General features: G+C 36.4%; 1 protein-coding gene across 1 annotated transcript; it reads left to right on the forward strand.

The window, feature by feature from the left end:
- Positions 1–4,685: 4,685 nt before the first annotated feature.
- On the forward strand, positions 4,686–5,630 carry LOC128644406 (odorant receptor 131-2-like). The gene has a single exon (XM_053697031.1). It carries the CDS (start codon positions 4,686–4,688, stop codon positions 5,628–5,630), a length of 945 nt encoding a protein of 314 aa, XP_053553006.1.
- The last annotated feature ends 11,696 nt before the right edge of the window (positions 5,631–17,326 follow it).

Genomic DNA, 17,326 nt, shown 5'->3' on the forward strand with positions numbered 1-17,326 from the left:
GAGGCGTACAAGTTAAGGAGCAGCGGACTTAAGACCGCTGCTTTTTAACTCCTGTTTCTGGCGAGCCCAAAGGCACTCACAGAAACAGATGCATTGGGGTCGATTGACTGTTTGATAAATTGGCCCCAAATGTGTATAGATAGTTAAAGGAGCAGCATCAACCTTCTCTCTCTCACCTCTCTCTTTCTAACCTTTCGCTCTATCTCCTATCATCTCCCATCTCCCATCTTCCATCCTCCGTACAGAGCTTGATACCCGTGTTTCCGACGAGCCTTCAGGCTCACCGGAAACAGAAGTTATAACCTGTTCGCCTGCTCTGAGAAGGCGGACAGAAATCAACTCGATCGAATACGATCAGGTCAATTGACACCCCTTGCTAGCGGGGATTGGCTGCAAATCTGCAGGGGCAGCATTGCACCAGCAGTTCACAAGAACTGTTGGTGCAGTGATAAATGCTGACAGCGTATGCTGTCGCCATTTATTGATGTGCAGCAGACATGATACGCTACATTGTATCATGTCCGCTCGCACATTAATAAATTGATCCCTTAATCTCTTTATCTATCGCTCTCTCTCGCACTTTCTCTCTCTCTCTCTCTCTCTCTCTCACACACACGTTCTCTGTCTTTCTTTCTCTCACTTTTCTCTCTCACTTCCTTTTTTCAAGGCATTTAAAAGGATACCAAACACTTTGAAATTCTAATATAAAATTGAAGTTGAATTATGTGTAGTAAAAATTGCAATATATTTATTTATTTTGCCCCCTTATCCTATAATTTAACTTTGAGGATTGTTCCTTTAACATTGTTATATTCCACAGAGACATTACTTGTTCACTTTTGTGATTATTTTATGATTCACTTTAATAGAAACTAAAACATGTTATCCCTATCAATATTTTTAAACAGCTAATATAATTTTAAAAAATGCATAATATTCTGAGGATAATCTTTGCTTTATATCAGTATATCTAGAATGTATTTTGTGTTTAATGTTACTTCAATAAAGACTTAGAACTGATTACATTCTGCAGTTACTATATTACAAAACTTTTGTTTTTAACATATTTTTCCTAGGACCCTGCAATACCTGCAAGACTGAGTTAGCCACTCAATCCCTCACATTGGCACATAAGATATTGGGGCCTATTCATCAAAGGTCTTGCAAACCTGATCCGACAGTGCAGATCAGGTCCGCAAGAACTCGCTGTGAATGCGGAGAGCAATACGCTCTCCGTATTCAACTTTGCACCAGGCAGCTCACAAGAGCTGCTGGTGCAACTACGCCGCCCCCTGCAGACTCACGGCCAATCAACCGCCCAGCAGGGCGGGTGTCAATCAACCCGCATCGTACTCGATCTTTAGACCGCTGCTTTATAACTGCTGTTTCTGGCAAGTCTGAAGACTCGCCAGAAACACGGGCCCACAGAGCTTGATAAATGGGGCCCTATTGTTTCAAAGTGTAACAAACAGGGCTATGCTGGGAAACAAGTTACATGAAGCAATTAGGGCAAAACTGCTAGATTGGGTAATGTACTAAAGCCCTTTCTGGAAATCCTAGGTAAAAATACTGGTATGAAGGATAAAAGATGTAGCAAAGATATTGCAGCCTGTTCTGTTATTATTGTTGTTATTTTGCACAATTTCAGACAATTATACTAACCAAACAGTACACCAAACCCTGATAAATTTAATTTTGGGGACTCACTCCAACACCCCCCCCCCCTTGTCACCAATCACCCTCCACAATGCCACCACCACAAAGTGTGCTCACCTTTGAAGAGACTAATATGATGTAAAGTGACTGGTAGATTATTGACTTTGGTAAAAATGAAGACAGAACGACAGGGCAGAGATATGAGCTCCACATAAGCAGTGACTTCTGACATGGCAGCCATTATGTATCAGACACCAGCATGCAGGAGAAAGAAAAGTGAAAAGAGAAGTGGCTAATGCTACTACTAAAGCACCCTTCCTGCACCAACCTGTACATTTCATAGTAATAAATAAATACCGAATACCCGCATCCGCATATGAGATCATCATCTTAGATCTATTGATGGCTGAAGCTGAACAAACACTAACACTGGAGCTGCCTATCCGGCTCACGAATAGCGGGAAAAAATGTACTACTTACTGTGTAACTAACTGGGGTCGTCTTCACCAGACACCAGTAGTGGCAAAGCCGGGCTACAAATGTCCAGGGCAAGTCTGGTCCTGGGCTCTAATAGTCTCTTCTTAACAGCTCCTTCCTTCACACCTTCCCTCACACTCAGTCACACACGTGACTCAGCTATCTTCTTTACTCTTCCCGTGCCAGGCTCCACAAGAAGAGTAAGATAGTAAGTCACGTGATGCCACTGAGCAGACCTGATTGGCTCCCAAGGCTTGGAGAGCAGCCTCTATTGGAAGCGTATGGGCTGCAAGGAACTTAAGCAGCACCACTGGGTGGTGCTAGCCCTCGCGGCTCATACACTAATTAGCAAGCCATCCATGTTGCGCAATGGAGGGTAGCTGAATGGCTCACTGCTTCTCCTTTATTGTGCAGCATGGATCACTTGGGGGTGTAGATTTAGTTCAAATTTGCATCCGAAAACATGACACTTTATTTTTATTTTTTTATTTATATTTTATTAAGAAGAAAAAGCAATGTATACAGAATACAAACAAATACACTGAACAGATGAGAAGAAATGTAAGTCTGGATAAGTCCTCACAGAGTAAATGCTCCAACAAATTGGAAAGTGTCCAACATGTATCTTCACATTAGTACACAATTAACAAAATCCCATAACTGTGGGGTGTGTAAATGCTTGTATATAGATTGAAGAATTTTCTGGTTTATTTATCAATTTGGTCCTTGTGAAGACTGTTGTTGTTGTTTTTTGTTTCAGTAGTTTTAATCTTGTCTTCTTTCTTTTCATTTTATAAACATTAACTTTTAACATTAACATCAAAACATAAAACTTATACCTGTGCTACAAATAACTCAAATCTATTTGAGTAGCAGAGATGGGTGGAATCAGATTGTACTAGTCTGAGTATAGGCCATACATTGGATTATATTGTAAGGAACAAGCCACCAGGATAACCAGACTCATTGGTCTGGTCGGAAAACAAACCTGTTGGACCCCAAACCTCAAAATATGGAGTAAAGGTAGAGGCACAGAGGAGAGAGGAAAAAGAAAATTGTATATATATATATATATATATATATATATATATATATATATATATAAATAAATAAATAAATATATATATATACAGTGTATATATATATAAATATGTAAATTTAATTTACATAGGAGGTGGGGGCTTACTTATCTGGGAGGACATGAGTCCACTCTCCCCTGAGGAGAGATTCCATCAGAAAAATCTCAGACTGTAAAAAGGGTGTCAGTAAATCTTTTTGGACCACCACCTCTAAAGTTTGTATCAGTTGCTTCCACTTGCGGAGAAAGGAGGCCAGCCGTTCCCCGACATCTATTCTGACATCTAGCTGTTCTATAAATAGTTGCTGTTTTAGTGTTTCCCAGAAGTGGGGAAAAGATGGTCCTGATTGTAGTTTCCAGTGTTTGAGGATTCACTTTCTGGCAATAAGCATAACTAGGGTAAGAGTAACATTGTAGGTGGATTGTATGTACTGCCAGTGTAGTAGTAAAATATGTTGTACCTGGAGATTAATTAGTATATGGAGTATATTCCTGACCCAATGTGTAAACTTCTCCCAAAACTGTTTAATCATGGGACAATCCCAGAGGTAATGAATGAGATCAGGGTTGGATCTATGACATTTAGAGCATTTGCCCTCTTCTGACTTGGCCCAACACAATATATCTTTATTCGTAATTGAGTTTCCTTTGAGTTTCTCCCGACCTCCTTTCACTATGTCCCATGTCAAGTCTGAGTCTAAGAGTGCCCTCCACCAACCCCGCACCGCTTCCCTAACTTCATCATATGGTCTTCTCACTAGTGTTTGATAAATCTTGGAGATCGAAAATTTACCCATGTTAAAAAGAGTGTAAGAAATGCAGAAGGGAAAGCTCAACTAAAATTGATCATTCCTTTGAGCCATGTTTACTACATAATGACGTAGTTGTAGGTACGCATAAAAGTGTTGCCTAGGTATGTCGAATTCTCTTTGCATTGAAGTGAATGACTTGTTAGAATGTGTAATCTGATCTAGCATGGCCCCCACTTTTAGTATCCCCCCCAGACTTGAAACAGCTGCGTGTCATCTCCTGCTGGGAAGTCAGGGTTTCCCCTTTATAGGGATACATTTGAGTAATGTGCAGGACTTTTTAAGATAAGTGGTAGCCAAATCCCAGGTCCTAAGAGGATCCCTAAAAAGTAGAATATTTCTGAAAAGTTTGAGACTTGCTGTTTTTTCCATGTATGGAAGATAAGATACCAAGATTGGACCCAGCACTGCTTGACACTTTATGTTTTAATACAATCATTATTAAAAAAAAAACTCTTTTTCTGTCAATTAACAGGTGAGGCATTGCCTCACCTGCCTCTTATGAGGGTAAGTCACTGCTTAAAATCACATTCTCTGTCTGAATAATGCAAGTTTAATTTTAACTTTCCTATCTCTCTAAAGTATGTTTTTGTTTTTCAGAATTTGAAAACCCATCTTTATAAAAACAATCAAAAACGCATAAAGAATCAGCTGCAGACAAAACAATGGAGAATTATACTGTGATCCTTGATCCCAACAGCAAAAGTCAAACGCATAATATTTTGAGGCAAGTGCTTGAGTTCTTCATGGTCCTATGCTTGAGTTTTTACTTGTATTTCATCAGAGGTATATTGAAGGTCTTCTTCAGCACAGCCTGTGTCAGAGAGAATGCTCGCTACATCCTTTTTGCCCACATGCTTTTCAGTGATACATTATATCTTGTCCTATCAATTTTTTTGCATTTTACTGCCACATACCTGGTATTAATTCCTGTGCCAATTTGCTACATTCTGGTCACTGTGTCTTCAACCACCTTTAAGGTCACTCCATACAATCTGGCAGTCATGTCTCTTGAGCGCTATACAGCTATTTGCTTTCCGCTTCGACATGCAGAGCTTAGTAACAGACTAAGTGCTAATGTGGCCATTGTGCTCATTTGGGTTGTAGGACTCCTACCTAATTTTGTTGACTTTATTTTTTTAAGCTCCTCTGTAGACAAAAGCTATTTCTCCCTTTCATTGAAATGTTCCCGACAACAAATTACAATTACTGCAGCTCAAAACAATATACGTTTCTTCACTCATACATTCACCTTTTCTACAGTGGGATTGATAATTATTGTCACTTACATAAAAATCATGATGGTTGCTTTAAGCATTGACTCTAACAAGTCTGCATCCAAGGCTGGGAAAACCGTCATGTTGCATGCAGTCCAGCTCATGTTATGTATGCTTGCTTTCAGTTATACGCTTACAGAAATGTATCTCAGAGCGTATGTTGAATTCATGCCTGTATTAAACTTTGCTTTCTTGATGTGTCTACCAAGGTTTCTTAGTCCTTTAATTTATGGCATAAGGGATGAAGTGTTTCGAAATTATATCAATAAGTTTTTACTCTGCAATGCATTAAAGATAAACTCAGGTGTAAATAGTACTGAGCATGCACATTAGAATTAGCAAAGAATTATTGTAGCTGAAAGCCTTGGTATGAATATATCAGTTAGGTTTATCTTCCAGTTCAGATATCAGTGAAGTTTACATTTATGAAACATATAAAACTAGGGCTGGCCGCTGTCCTTAAAGGGATACTAAACCCAATTTGTTTCTTTTATGATTCGGATAAAGCATGCAATTTTAAGAAGCATTCTAATATACTCATATTATCAATTTTTATTCGTTCTGTTGCTATCTTTATTTGAACAAGCTGTCATCTAAGCTAAGGAGCTGGCCCATTTTTGGTTCAGCACCTGGGCTGTGCTTTCTGATTGGTGGCTAAATGTAGCCACCAATCAGCAAGCGCTATCCATGGTGCTGAACCAAAAATGGGCTTTCTTAGCTTAGATTCCTGCTTTTTTAAATAAAGATAGCAACAGAACAAAGAAAAATTTATAATGGGAGTAAATTAGAAAGTTGCTTAAAATTGCATGCTCTATCTGAATCATCAAATAAACAATTTGGGTTTATATCTATTTAAGATAACACTGGATGACTAGAGATAGATATTTGGAAATCACAATGTGGGCATGTTCACACCCCAGATTAGATCACCAAATGCCCTGTAGCTCCTGTGAGTTATGTGCCCATATTTAACCTCAGATAAGTCAGATCAGAAGCCAGACCATACACAAGGTTCTGAAACATATGTCAACTAAATGCCTGCATCAGACCTCATATCAGGGCCCTGACCCTGTATTTTGCATGCAAAATGCCCAAATAAGGACTCAAATCACACCTGAGATTTGACTGAACAGCTAGTGGAAATACCAGACTATCCAGTTAAAGGGACAGTCTACTCCAGAATTGTTATTGTTTAAAAATATAGATAATCCTTTTATTACCCATTCCCCTGTTTTGCATAACCAACACGGTTGTATTAATATACTTTTTACCTCTGTGATTACCTTGTATTTAAGCCTTTGCAGACTGCCCTCTTATTTCAGTTCTTTTGACAGACTTGCATTTAGCCAATCAGGCCCCTCTCACTTGTAAATCCACTTTATCTGTATGGTATACATGAACTTACACGATCTAGCTGTGAAAAACTGCCAAATGCATTGAAATAAAAGACGGCCTTCAAGGTTTTAAAAATTCTGAGCCTACCTAGGTTTAGCTTTCAACAAAGAATACCAAGAGAACAAAGCAAATTTGATGATAAAAGTGAATTGGAAAGTTGTTTAAAATTGCATTCCCTATCTGAATCATGAAAGTTTAAATTTGACTAAATTGTCCCTTTAAATACTGGACACCTGGTAAACTGGAGCATAAATAAATTTAGCTTGTTCCACAGTACTTAGAAGGTTGAAAGTTTAAAGGGACATTGTACAGAAAATATTTTATTTACATGAAAGAGCCGTATTTAAGGATTTTTTTCTTGAAAATGTTTATGCAAAATCTGTTTAAATTTATATTGAAATTAATGCATCAGTTTAATTGTGTACCTTTATGCTAATGTTTGTTGGTTTAATAAACATTTGTACCTGTCAGCCAATGAGTGATCTGATGTATACTTGTTTTAAATTAATGTATAAAGAGTTGTTATTTCACTTTATTTTAAAAAAAACAAATTCAACATGTTAAAGTGGTGCTCTTTAATATATGACAGAATATTTTAGGATACAATGTCTTATTGAAATAAAGCAGTGTTTCTCAACTCCAGTCCTCAGGACCCTTAACAGGCCAGATATTCATTATATCTTAACTAGAGCACAGGTGAAATAATTATCTGTAGGGTGAGAGCAGGTTAGTAACCATGGTTACTGATCAGCTGATTATTTCACCTGCTCTCTAGTTAAGATATAATGAATATCTGGCCTGTTAAGGGTCCTGAGGACTGGAGTTGAGAAACTGAAATAAAGCATATAATAGCCTGGCTCGCCAAAGATAAACAACATGTAATGATTTCATAGGTAATCTCATCCAAACAATGCAATAGACATTCAACTAATCAATTCATTATTATTATTGTAATTGATGTTAATATTACTATTTTTCTAGTGCCAACTGATTAAAGGGACATGAAACCCCAGCATTTTCTTTCACGATTTAGGTAGAACATACAATTTTAAACAACTTTCCAGTTTACTCATATTATCAAATTTGCTTAACTCTCATGGTATCATTTGTTGAAGGAGCAGCAATGGACTACTGGTTTCTAACTGAACACATGGGTGAGCCAATGACAATCATTTTATATATATATATATATATATATATATATATATATGCAGCCACCAATCAGCAGCTAGAACCTAGGTTATTTGCTGCTCCTGAGCTTACCTAGATAAACATTTGAGCAAAGGATAACAAAAGAAGGAAGCAAATTAAATAATAGAAGTAAATTGGAAAGTGGTTTAAAATTGTATGCTCTGTCTAAATCATGAATGTTTAATTATGACTTTACTGTCTCTTTAAGGAAGGAGGGTCATTAGTTAACATTCATATTATAGACATAAAATGTTTTTGGGGTCTCTATCAAAAGAACGAAGTACACAAGACGGAATGCCGCAATCCCAAAGTCCTAAATACCGAAACATAAAAATACAGACACAACATAATCCCGAATTTTAAAATGCCAAAAAAATAAAATCCCTAACTTGTAAAATACTGAAATCTCGAAAGCAGTCCATATCTTTACTATCTTTTTACCTCTGAATACAGGGTTCAAGGGGGCGCCCCTCCGATCCTCCAGCATCCACCCCAAGTGAACCTTGGGCAATGAAACCCCCAGGCGGAGGCAAAATGTTAGTGAATATGGGGACATCACAGCACATCATATCTATAGGTTTTTTAAGTTTAGGGATTTTGCATTTTCAGGATTTTGATTTTCGGGATTTTGTTTTTTCTGCATTTTGATTTTTGGGATTTTTGACATTCGGGATTATGATCTTTCTGGATTTCAACATTCTATCTTAGTATTAGGGATTTTGAGTTTTGGTATTTTGATTGCCTCCCATGAATCTGACCTCAGAATTCTGATTTACACTAGGTTTGATTCCCTGAAACTATTTTTTTTTTATATATTTATTTATTGCACCATATCTTAATCCAATACCAAAATTACAATAAATTTAAAATTACAGTTATGAAAGGAGAGTTGGTTCTAGAAAAAACAATATACAGTTGTCCTGTGTATGACTAACAAACTCAACACTGAAGATAATAATAATTAATTAATAGGTAAAAAGAGATTATATAGAGAGAAAGAATTGGAATCTGTCTCTGTTGTAATATTTCAATGGCATAATATTTGTTGTTCCTTGTAATTTACTTTACAAATGTTACATTACAAGAAATACAGCATTTATGTTACATTCTGGTTTATTTAATGTTGCATTTGGGTTAAATAAAAAAACACATTTTAATTATTGAATGCATTATTCCTCTGTTCATTTCTATATTTCAGATTTTTTTTTTATAAAAAATATTTCTAGTACAATCTATTGTTTCAGCAAAATATAAGCCACTGACTCTCTCAGCAGGTGAGGTGTTTGCTTAAGAATGCATGTGCAGCATATGTGTGTATGTCATTAAAACAGTGACAGTTATGATTAGAAACATTCGTGCTAATGCAAGTATATTGCAAAAATGCAGCTTTCAAAACGTTTGCTTATTTCTCTTTGAGTAAATAAATATTTTATTTCAGATAAAACATTTTTCATAATGTATTTAAAAAATGTTTAATGTAAATCATTTTATTATAAATTGAATTATAAGAAAATGGATTTATTTTACATAAAAAACAGCTTAAGTTATAAATATCTTTTTTGAAAATTTAAATAGCTCTAAGAACATATTGAAAACATATTGTTATAATTGTCTACTGCCCTATATCGTAATAAACACAAGTGTTCAATTTTTATAGATTATTATGGACTAAACAACTTGTAGTTAGAAGGTATTTATATTGTGAATGAATATGTGAAATAACATTTCAACTAAGTCTAAATATTTTTAAAACAAATTAACATCTTATATTTTTCTTTTTTTTTTTTTTTTAATTCCGGGAATACACTACATTTATATTAATTCCCAAAACAAAAGCAAGAAAAAAAAAGTCTGTTTACTATGATCATAAACGCTGACACCAATGAAATTTTAATTACATTACAATTTTTTTAATATTTTTTTTTCTAATGTAATCAATTTGGTCTCTATATGGGAAGAGGGACACTTGAAAGCAAGGCAGTGTAACTGTAAAAAGCTGACAAGAAAATATCACCTGAACATCTCTATGTAAAAAACATAGTAACATGGGTAAATGAGGTTGAAAAAAGACTGAAGTGCATCAAGTTCAACATATACAAATCTAATATACTTACAAAAAAGCTCCAGTTCAGTTTGAATTAACCCCATTAAAAAGGTGACCCATTTAACAGAAGAAAAAAGGAAGATATTTTACCTCAAAATGTCTTTAGGTCACAATAGTTAGTGCTCTGTGAACAGTTATACTTCAGCTGCTGTCCAACTGCAAGTTAAAAAAACAAACAGCCAATCAGCATCAGAAGTGCTGGGTAATGCTTTGCTTTGCTGTTAACTCATCAGATTTCACTGCAATCCTGTGAGATTTCATAGTAAACTTCCTTTAACTGAATAGGGTAATAACATGACTGTGCCTACACATGCCAGATGCACACTCTCTTGCAAGTCCTGGGACTAGTATCCTGATTGGCTGCTTAAAGTCCCTTATAATGGGGTATGAATACTTAGGAAATTTTCAGGTAAATATCTTCCTTTTTTACATAGAGATGTTCAGGTGATATTATCTAGTCAGCTTTTTACAGCTATGCTTCAATAGTTGGATATCATATCCCTGTAAGAAAGAAAAATGCATCTTTTTAAACACTGCAGTAGTGCCTTTACAAAATATATTTTAGATCCAAGTATGTCCCTTATTACACTATCCCTCCAAACACCCAACTGCCGCTCCAACTTCAGGTGATATATATTTTAAAGAACACTTTGGTATATTTTAATAGCGTACCACTTTAATGCAATCCAAAACATTGGTTAGTTTTTTATCTTGAGGGGGCAGGGCACTGGTGGGATTTTATAATAGAGACTTAGATTTATGGTTGGGAATCAGAACACATTATAAACATGTTGGAAATAGCACTTAATGGGATACTGTAGTCAACATATTTATTTGATTAATCAAAAAGCGCATTTCAAAATTATTATTATTTATTTATTTTTTTATAGGAAAACTCATGTTCTCTTCTAGTAATGCAGATGGTGTTATCCTTATCAGCCAAGGAGGAATACCAGGAAGTTAAAAAAAATATATATTTTATTATTTTCATTTTAAACTTACACATTTTACTTAAAGTGCATGGAAGTCGGATTTAAAGTCTAATGATTCAGATGAAGTGTCCCATTTAATAAAAACTTTCTATTTTGCTTTTGTTGTAAAATGTATTTATTTTGGTATCCTTGTTGACACTTAGCCCCTTTCCATGAGAGCATACTGAGATAGATTCACCAGCATGCACATGTTCAGCACTATATAGCATTTGTATTTGCAGCAATGTTTGTAAGAATACTTTGATGCACATGCTGCTGCCATATAGTGCTTTAGACATGCATCTCACTGAAGCCTATCTAGGTATTCTGTCATGGAAATACCTAGGTTTCAAGAAAGGATACTCAGGGGAAGAAGTCAATTTGACTACAGAATTAAAAGGAACGTATTTTCAAATTGCACACTTTGTTTAAATTAAACTTTAATTTTTACTTCAACTTAAACCAATTATTTCTGGAAAAAATACAATTTTCAACACATGCAAATGCTGCTTTTAAATAGGCATGATAAAAAAAAGTTTAAATACAATATTTCTTTAAATTTGTAACCAATAAAGCTGTATCAGTCTTTTAAACCAAGCCAAAGATCATTATATTGTCAATATTGTTAAATATACTGTATACTGTCATTAACATTTTGTATTTGAACGATTTCCTTTCAAGAGATTTAACAAACTTTATTGATGCAGAAATCATGTCCTTCAGCAGCTCCTCCTCATGACTGCAAATAAGGAACTGGTGGACCTCCTCAGATATGCCTGGTGTGCTTTGTCTCCATTGCCATCTTCTGAACCATCAAGTGACAGTGTTATCAGTGGTTTTTCATGCTCTCCATGTTCCTGTTCTTTTGAAAGTAGCAATGCATATCTCCCTGATTTCATCCAAAGTCCCAGGAAGATGTTACTTTTCAAAATAGGTCTGTCCAATTGAGGAACTCTCTGTACATATGCTCTCATTAGAGCTAATTTTCTTCTGCTTACTATACCGTTCCTCATCACTCTAAGCCTTCTGAAAAGAAGGAGTTAGGACACTCTAACAACTTCCTCATACCTCTCTGGTTCTCTCCCCATAGGTAACACAAAGCCACCCCTACACATAACTCTATCCCTCCCTCTTCCTCTTCTCCTAACTACCTCAGCACCTAAACATGACTCAACATCCCTTATGTCCCTTGCCAACCCCACTAGCTACACTATTGTCCACTCCACCCTTCACTTTTTAAAATATAGCTGCAATCAAAATGTCTCGCTGTGCTGCAGGCCAATATTTAAGGATTGCCATCTTATTGAATTAGGCTACACGCTACTGGATCAGGACAGTTTGTGTTACCTGATTTTTGTTTATGACAGTTTCAAACATTTTACTTAATCTGATAGTCCTGTTTATCAGCTGTGCTCTTTCTGTGAATCTGTTAAATGTTTTATTTTATAGCAAATTTACCCCAGGTTCTGGATATACATTAATTATCTGCTATAGTTTCTGAACATTTATGAGTGACTTGGGTTGCACGTTGTCTTGGCAAAGTTAGATGTTTCTCTAGATGTTTTTGGTTATTTTTTAAATTTGAAGATATATGAAGCCTACAACTGGAGTTAAACAACCATGATTTGTGTTGATATGTAAGGCTAACTAGCCTAAGGGAAATTATCTAGATAAAGTTATGTAGTATACGTAGCTGCCAAAAGTACACTAGTGGACCTTCTCAACGGTGGGCCCTGGTACACAAAAGAAAATTTAGTAGTAAGAAATAGTAATAATATTCATACTGCCCTATTTAATGATTTTGTAGATAGATAGAGAGACTGACCTGCAACCTGCATTAATAAAAGGCTCCCCTGCATTACACATTCTGCACATGCCTGCCTGCCTGTTATAAGCTCTTGGGCCCTGGTGCCACTGAACCTGCTGCACCAATGGTAGTCCCGCCCCTGTACCAACCTCTATCTAAAATAAATGTTCAGTAGTCTACCTTTGTTTTATTTCAGAGTTCTTGTATACCTAGAGTATATATTAAACTCTTTATCATACTTACTCAAGTGTCTTCTCCCAAAATGACCAACATTGCTGTCCTGGAAATTGATTTGGGGTGGGGGGGGGGGGTGACACACAAAAGAAATTTGCTTTGCTTGCAGAATCCTAGCCAAATATTGTTCTCTCTGGAAAATTTGATTTTAGGAGACTTCAACAAACACTATTTTTCCTTTACATATAAATTTATTTTCTATAAGATAAGGATTGACAACTTTGAATGTAATTAGAGGGTCATTTTTTTAGTTATTTAAAAATTAAATCTGATACAATATTGGCATATAGATCCTTCTTCTCTGACACTATTAGCAACTCCTAAGTGTGTTGCTGAGTTTTATTACTTTAGTTATAACATTTTTTTTAAATTATTCCAAGAAATTAGTAGAACAGAGAAATGTTATCCCACATAGTAGTTGTTAACAATATAACATGCAAGACACATATAGGGGGATATTTATAAAATCGTCAACTATGTTGCATTCGCATGCGTCAATATACTCGACTAACATCGCCAAACTTTGCGGCCGCGAATCTGAACACGATCTCCATATTTATGAGAAAAGCTGTCAAAAGCATGCGCACCAAGTACAGGGTGATGAGCAACGGACTGTTGTTAACTAACAGTCATCGATGACGCTGTTATTCAGGTTTTTCCCAACTTTATTTATACCATTTCACTAAACTCATAACTAAACTGCTACAAAGTACACTTACACCCATAAACTACCTATTAACCCTTAAACCGCCGCCCTCCCGCATCGCCAACACTATAATAAACCTATTAACCCCTAATCTGCCGCTACCGACACCGCAGCCACTAATATAAATATTAACCCCTATTCCGCCGTTTCCCAACACTGCCACCACTAAATAAACTTATAAGCCCCTAAACCTCTGGCCTCCCACATCGCCACCACTAACTAAACCTATTAACCCCTAAACCGTCAGCCCCCCACATCGCAAAAAGACACATATGTTCAAATCAGCCAATAGAATAAGAGCTTCTGAAATCCTATTGGTTGTTCAAATCAGCCAATAGGATGAGAACTACTGAAATCCTATTGGCTGTTCAAATCAGCCAATAGGATGAGAGCTACTGAAATTCTATTGGCTGTTTAAATGAGCCAATAGAATTTCAGTAGTTCTCATCCTATTGACTGATTTGAACAGCCAATAGGATTTCAGTAGCTCTCATCCTATTGGCTGATTTGAATTAACACTCAAATCAGCCAATAGGAATGCAGGGGACGCCATCTTGAATCACCTCCCTTGCATTGAAGCTTCAGTTTATGGTGGTGACCGTAAGAAGAGGAGCTCTGTGTTGGATAGCTTCAGAATGGACCCGCTCCGCGCCGCGGGATGAAGATAGAAGATGCCACTTGGATAAAGACTTCGCTGCTTGGATGGATCAAGACATCACCTCCTGGATGAAGACTTTTGCCGCCTGGATGGATGAAGACATCGCCGCCTTGATAAAAACTTCTACGCCTGGATGTCGGGACTTCAGAACTGTAAGTGGATCTTCGGGGGTTAGTGTTAGGATTTTTAAAAAAATTTTGGGTGGTTTTTTTTTTGTAGATTAGGGTTTGGGCTTTTTTTTAAAGAGCTAAATGCCCTTTTAAGGGCAAGGCAAAATAGCTAAATGCCCTTTTAAGGGCAATGCCCATCCAAATGCCCTTTTCAGGGCAATGGGTAGCTTAGGTTTTTTTTAGAGTTAGGGTTTTTATTTGGGGGGTTGTATTTTTTTTTTACAGGTAAAAGAGCTGATATATTTGGGGCAATGCCCCTACAAAAGGCCCCTTTAAGGGCTATTGGTAGTTTATTGTAGGCTAGGGTTTTTTATTTTGGGGGGCTTTTTTATTTTGATAGGGCTATTAGATTAAGTGTAAACAAAAAATTATCCAAAGTAATTTTTTGCAATTTCGTTCGTAATTTAGTGTTTGTTATTTTTTTTTTGCAACTTAGTGTTGTTGTTTTTTTGTAATTTAGTACTTTGTAATAATGTTTAATTGTATATTTAAATAATTTTAGTAGTGTTAGGTTTTTAATATGTAATTTAGTTTATTTAATTGGTAGTTTAATTTAATTTTAGTATAATAGGGTAGGTTAATTTATAGTTTAAAATTAGTTTATTTTAATTCTACAGGTAAGTTTTAATTTATATTAAGATAGGGATGTTGTAATTTTAATTTAAAGTTATGGTGTTGTTAGGTTTAGGGCTTAATAGCTTAATTTAGTTTTTTGCGATGTGGGGGGCTGACGGTTTAGGGGTTAATACGTTTATTTAGTGGCGGCGGTGTCGGGGAGTGGCGGAATAGGGGTTAATACATTTTATTTGTGTCGGCGATGTCGGGGACGGCAGATTAGGGGTTTAGACTTGGGGTTTATGTTAGGTTGTTAGGTGTAAACATAACTTTTTTTCAACCATAGAAATCAATTAATATAATTCATTCTCTTGCAGCATCGAACAAAAGCTTTCAGTGCTTTCAGACTCCCATTGATTTCTATGGCATCCACGGCCTAAAGGGTGGCAGTTTGAAAACTAGGTACTCTGCGTCAGAATAGCCGCAAGCGTACCTGTTAAATATTTGATAAATTGGGAAAAGGGTCAAATAGAGTCAAATGTGTATTCGGAACATCTGTGATGACATAAGCATCGATCTGCATCAGATTGAGATTGCGGGATCGTATGTTACGTCACAAATTTCAACATTTGTCGATCTTGATGCATTAGTTGATCTTGCGACAATTACAACGTGGAATTCCAGCATATTTTCAGTTGACGCTTTCATAAATATACCCCATGGGCTCGATTTATCAAGCAGGGGCATACAGAGGTGTACATATTTGCACTTGTCAGCCCCAGCACACCTCTGGTGGGCAGCAATTCGCTGCCAGAATTTAAGATCGCTTGCAAACGATATTTTGCGCGTGTGTGCAATCTCGCCCCCTGCCCGCGCACAACCAATCACGCGTGGGCAGGAGTTGTCAATCTCCCCGGTCGGACGAGACCGGGAAGATTGAAATTCTCTATCTAAGAGGTGGAGAAGAGGATAGGAACCAGCGGTCTGATGACCGCTGCTTGATAAATACTGACTGCAGATGCTCTTGTGAGAACCTGCAGTCATAGGCAGGCGAAGGGCTTGATAAATCAAACCCTTTCAGACAGTAATTCTAATTATTGTGTTCTTTTCTTGCTTCTTTGAGATTCTGTTAATCCTTGAACATCGTCTACAGTTCATTAAAGTAAACAAATGCCTGATCATCCCCCAGAACAGGAAATTCATAAGCACAAGAGATCTACACCCAAACTTTCAACAACAAAAAACAGCATATTAACTATACATATAAAATAATCGTACCTTCACTGGTTAATAAAAGAAAATAGAAAACCATTAAACGCCTCAACTAAATATCCACTCCAGCTGAGAAAAAGACCTACCTTCTAACATATCATGTGTGTTTTGGAGAGTCATGAGAATCCATTTCCAGTGGCAACAAGGATGTAATAAAGACTACCCATTTATCATACATTTTAGAGTTCTGTGTCGGTGATTCATGTTCATGAAAATGTATCATATTTATAAAGTCAGCCATAGAAACACTATTTTCCTAGCCAATATGCATTAATAGAAGCTGTGTTTGGTCATTAATGTATTGAATTAGAAATACAGAAAAAAACAAAAATTGGAGAGGAAAACCATATTCAGTTCATATTAAAATGAATTACATATCAATAAACACTGCCATTAACTTGCTGCCCTTCTAGAGAAGAAAGGCAAATAAAAAAGTTGGTTGCTGAAACTATGAACATTATTTATACAGAAAGTACAATATTTGTGAATTCTGTATATGTAATATCTATCAATAAACACCATGGACTATTTATTAGATAAGATAGGCAAAGGTTTAGGAGATCTAACACTTGAGATGAAGTTAACCATCCCAGTAAATGTCATCACAGTAGTCTGTCTAGCAGAATACAGAGAAAGCTTCTCCTCATCTCTTTTGGGGGGGGGGGGGGGGGGGATAGGTAGAACCTTTAAATATTTAAGAGGAACTAGGTAATTTTAATGGGCATACTTTTTTTGACAGTTTTGTTTAGACTGGCAAAAGACCTATAATCACATAAAACATTTTTTGGCAGTTAGGTTTTTGTAGCATAGGATTTTTTTGCGATAGGGAGTTGTGGTGGTTAGGGGATGATTAGGTTAGGGGGTAGTTTACAATGGGGGGTTGTGGTGGTTTAGGGGTTACTAGTGTTTGCAGTGGGCTATGTGGCTGCTTAGGATTGGTTAGTGCAACTTTTTTTTTCAGCACAA

This window comes from Bombina bombina, unplaced genomic scaffold (genome assembly GCF_027579735.1).
Source record: "Bombina bombina isolate aBomBom1 unplaced genomic scaffold, aBomBom1.pri scaffold_743, whole genome shotgun sequence".
NCBI classification, from domain to species: Eukaryota; Metazoa; Chordata; class Amphibia; order Anura; family Bombinatoridae; genus Bombina; species Bombina bombina.

Coding starts and splice junctions, on each gene's coding strand:
- LOC128644406 (XM_053697031.1), top strand. CDS start 4,686: ATGGAGAATTATACTGTGATCCTTGATCCCAACAGCAAAAGTCAAACG.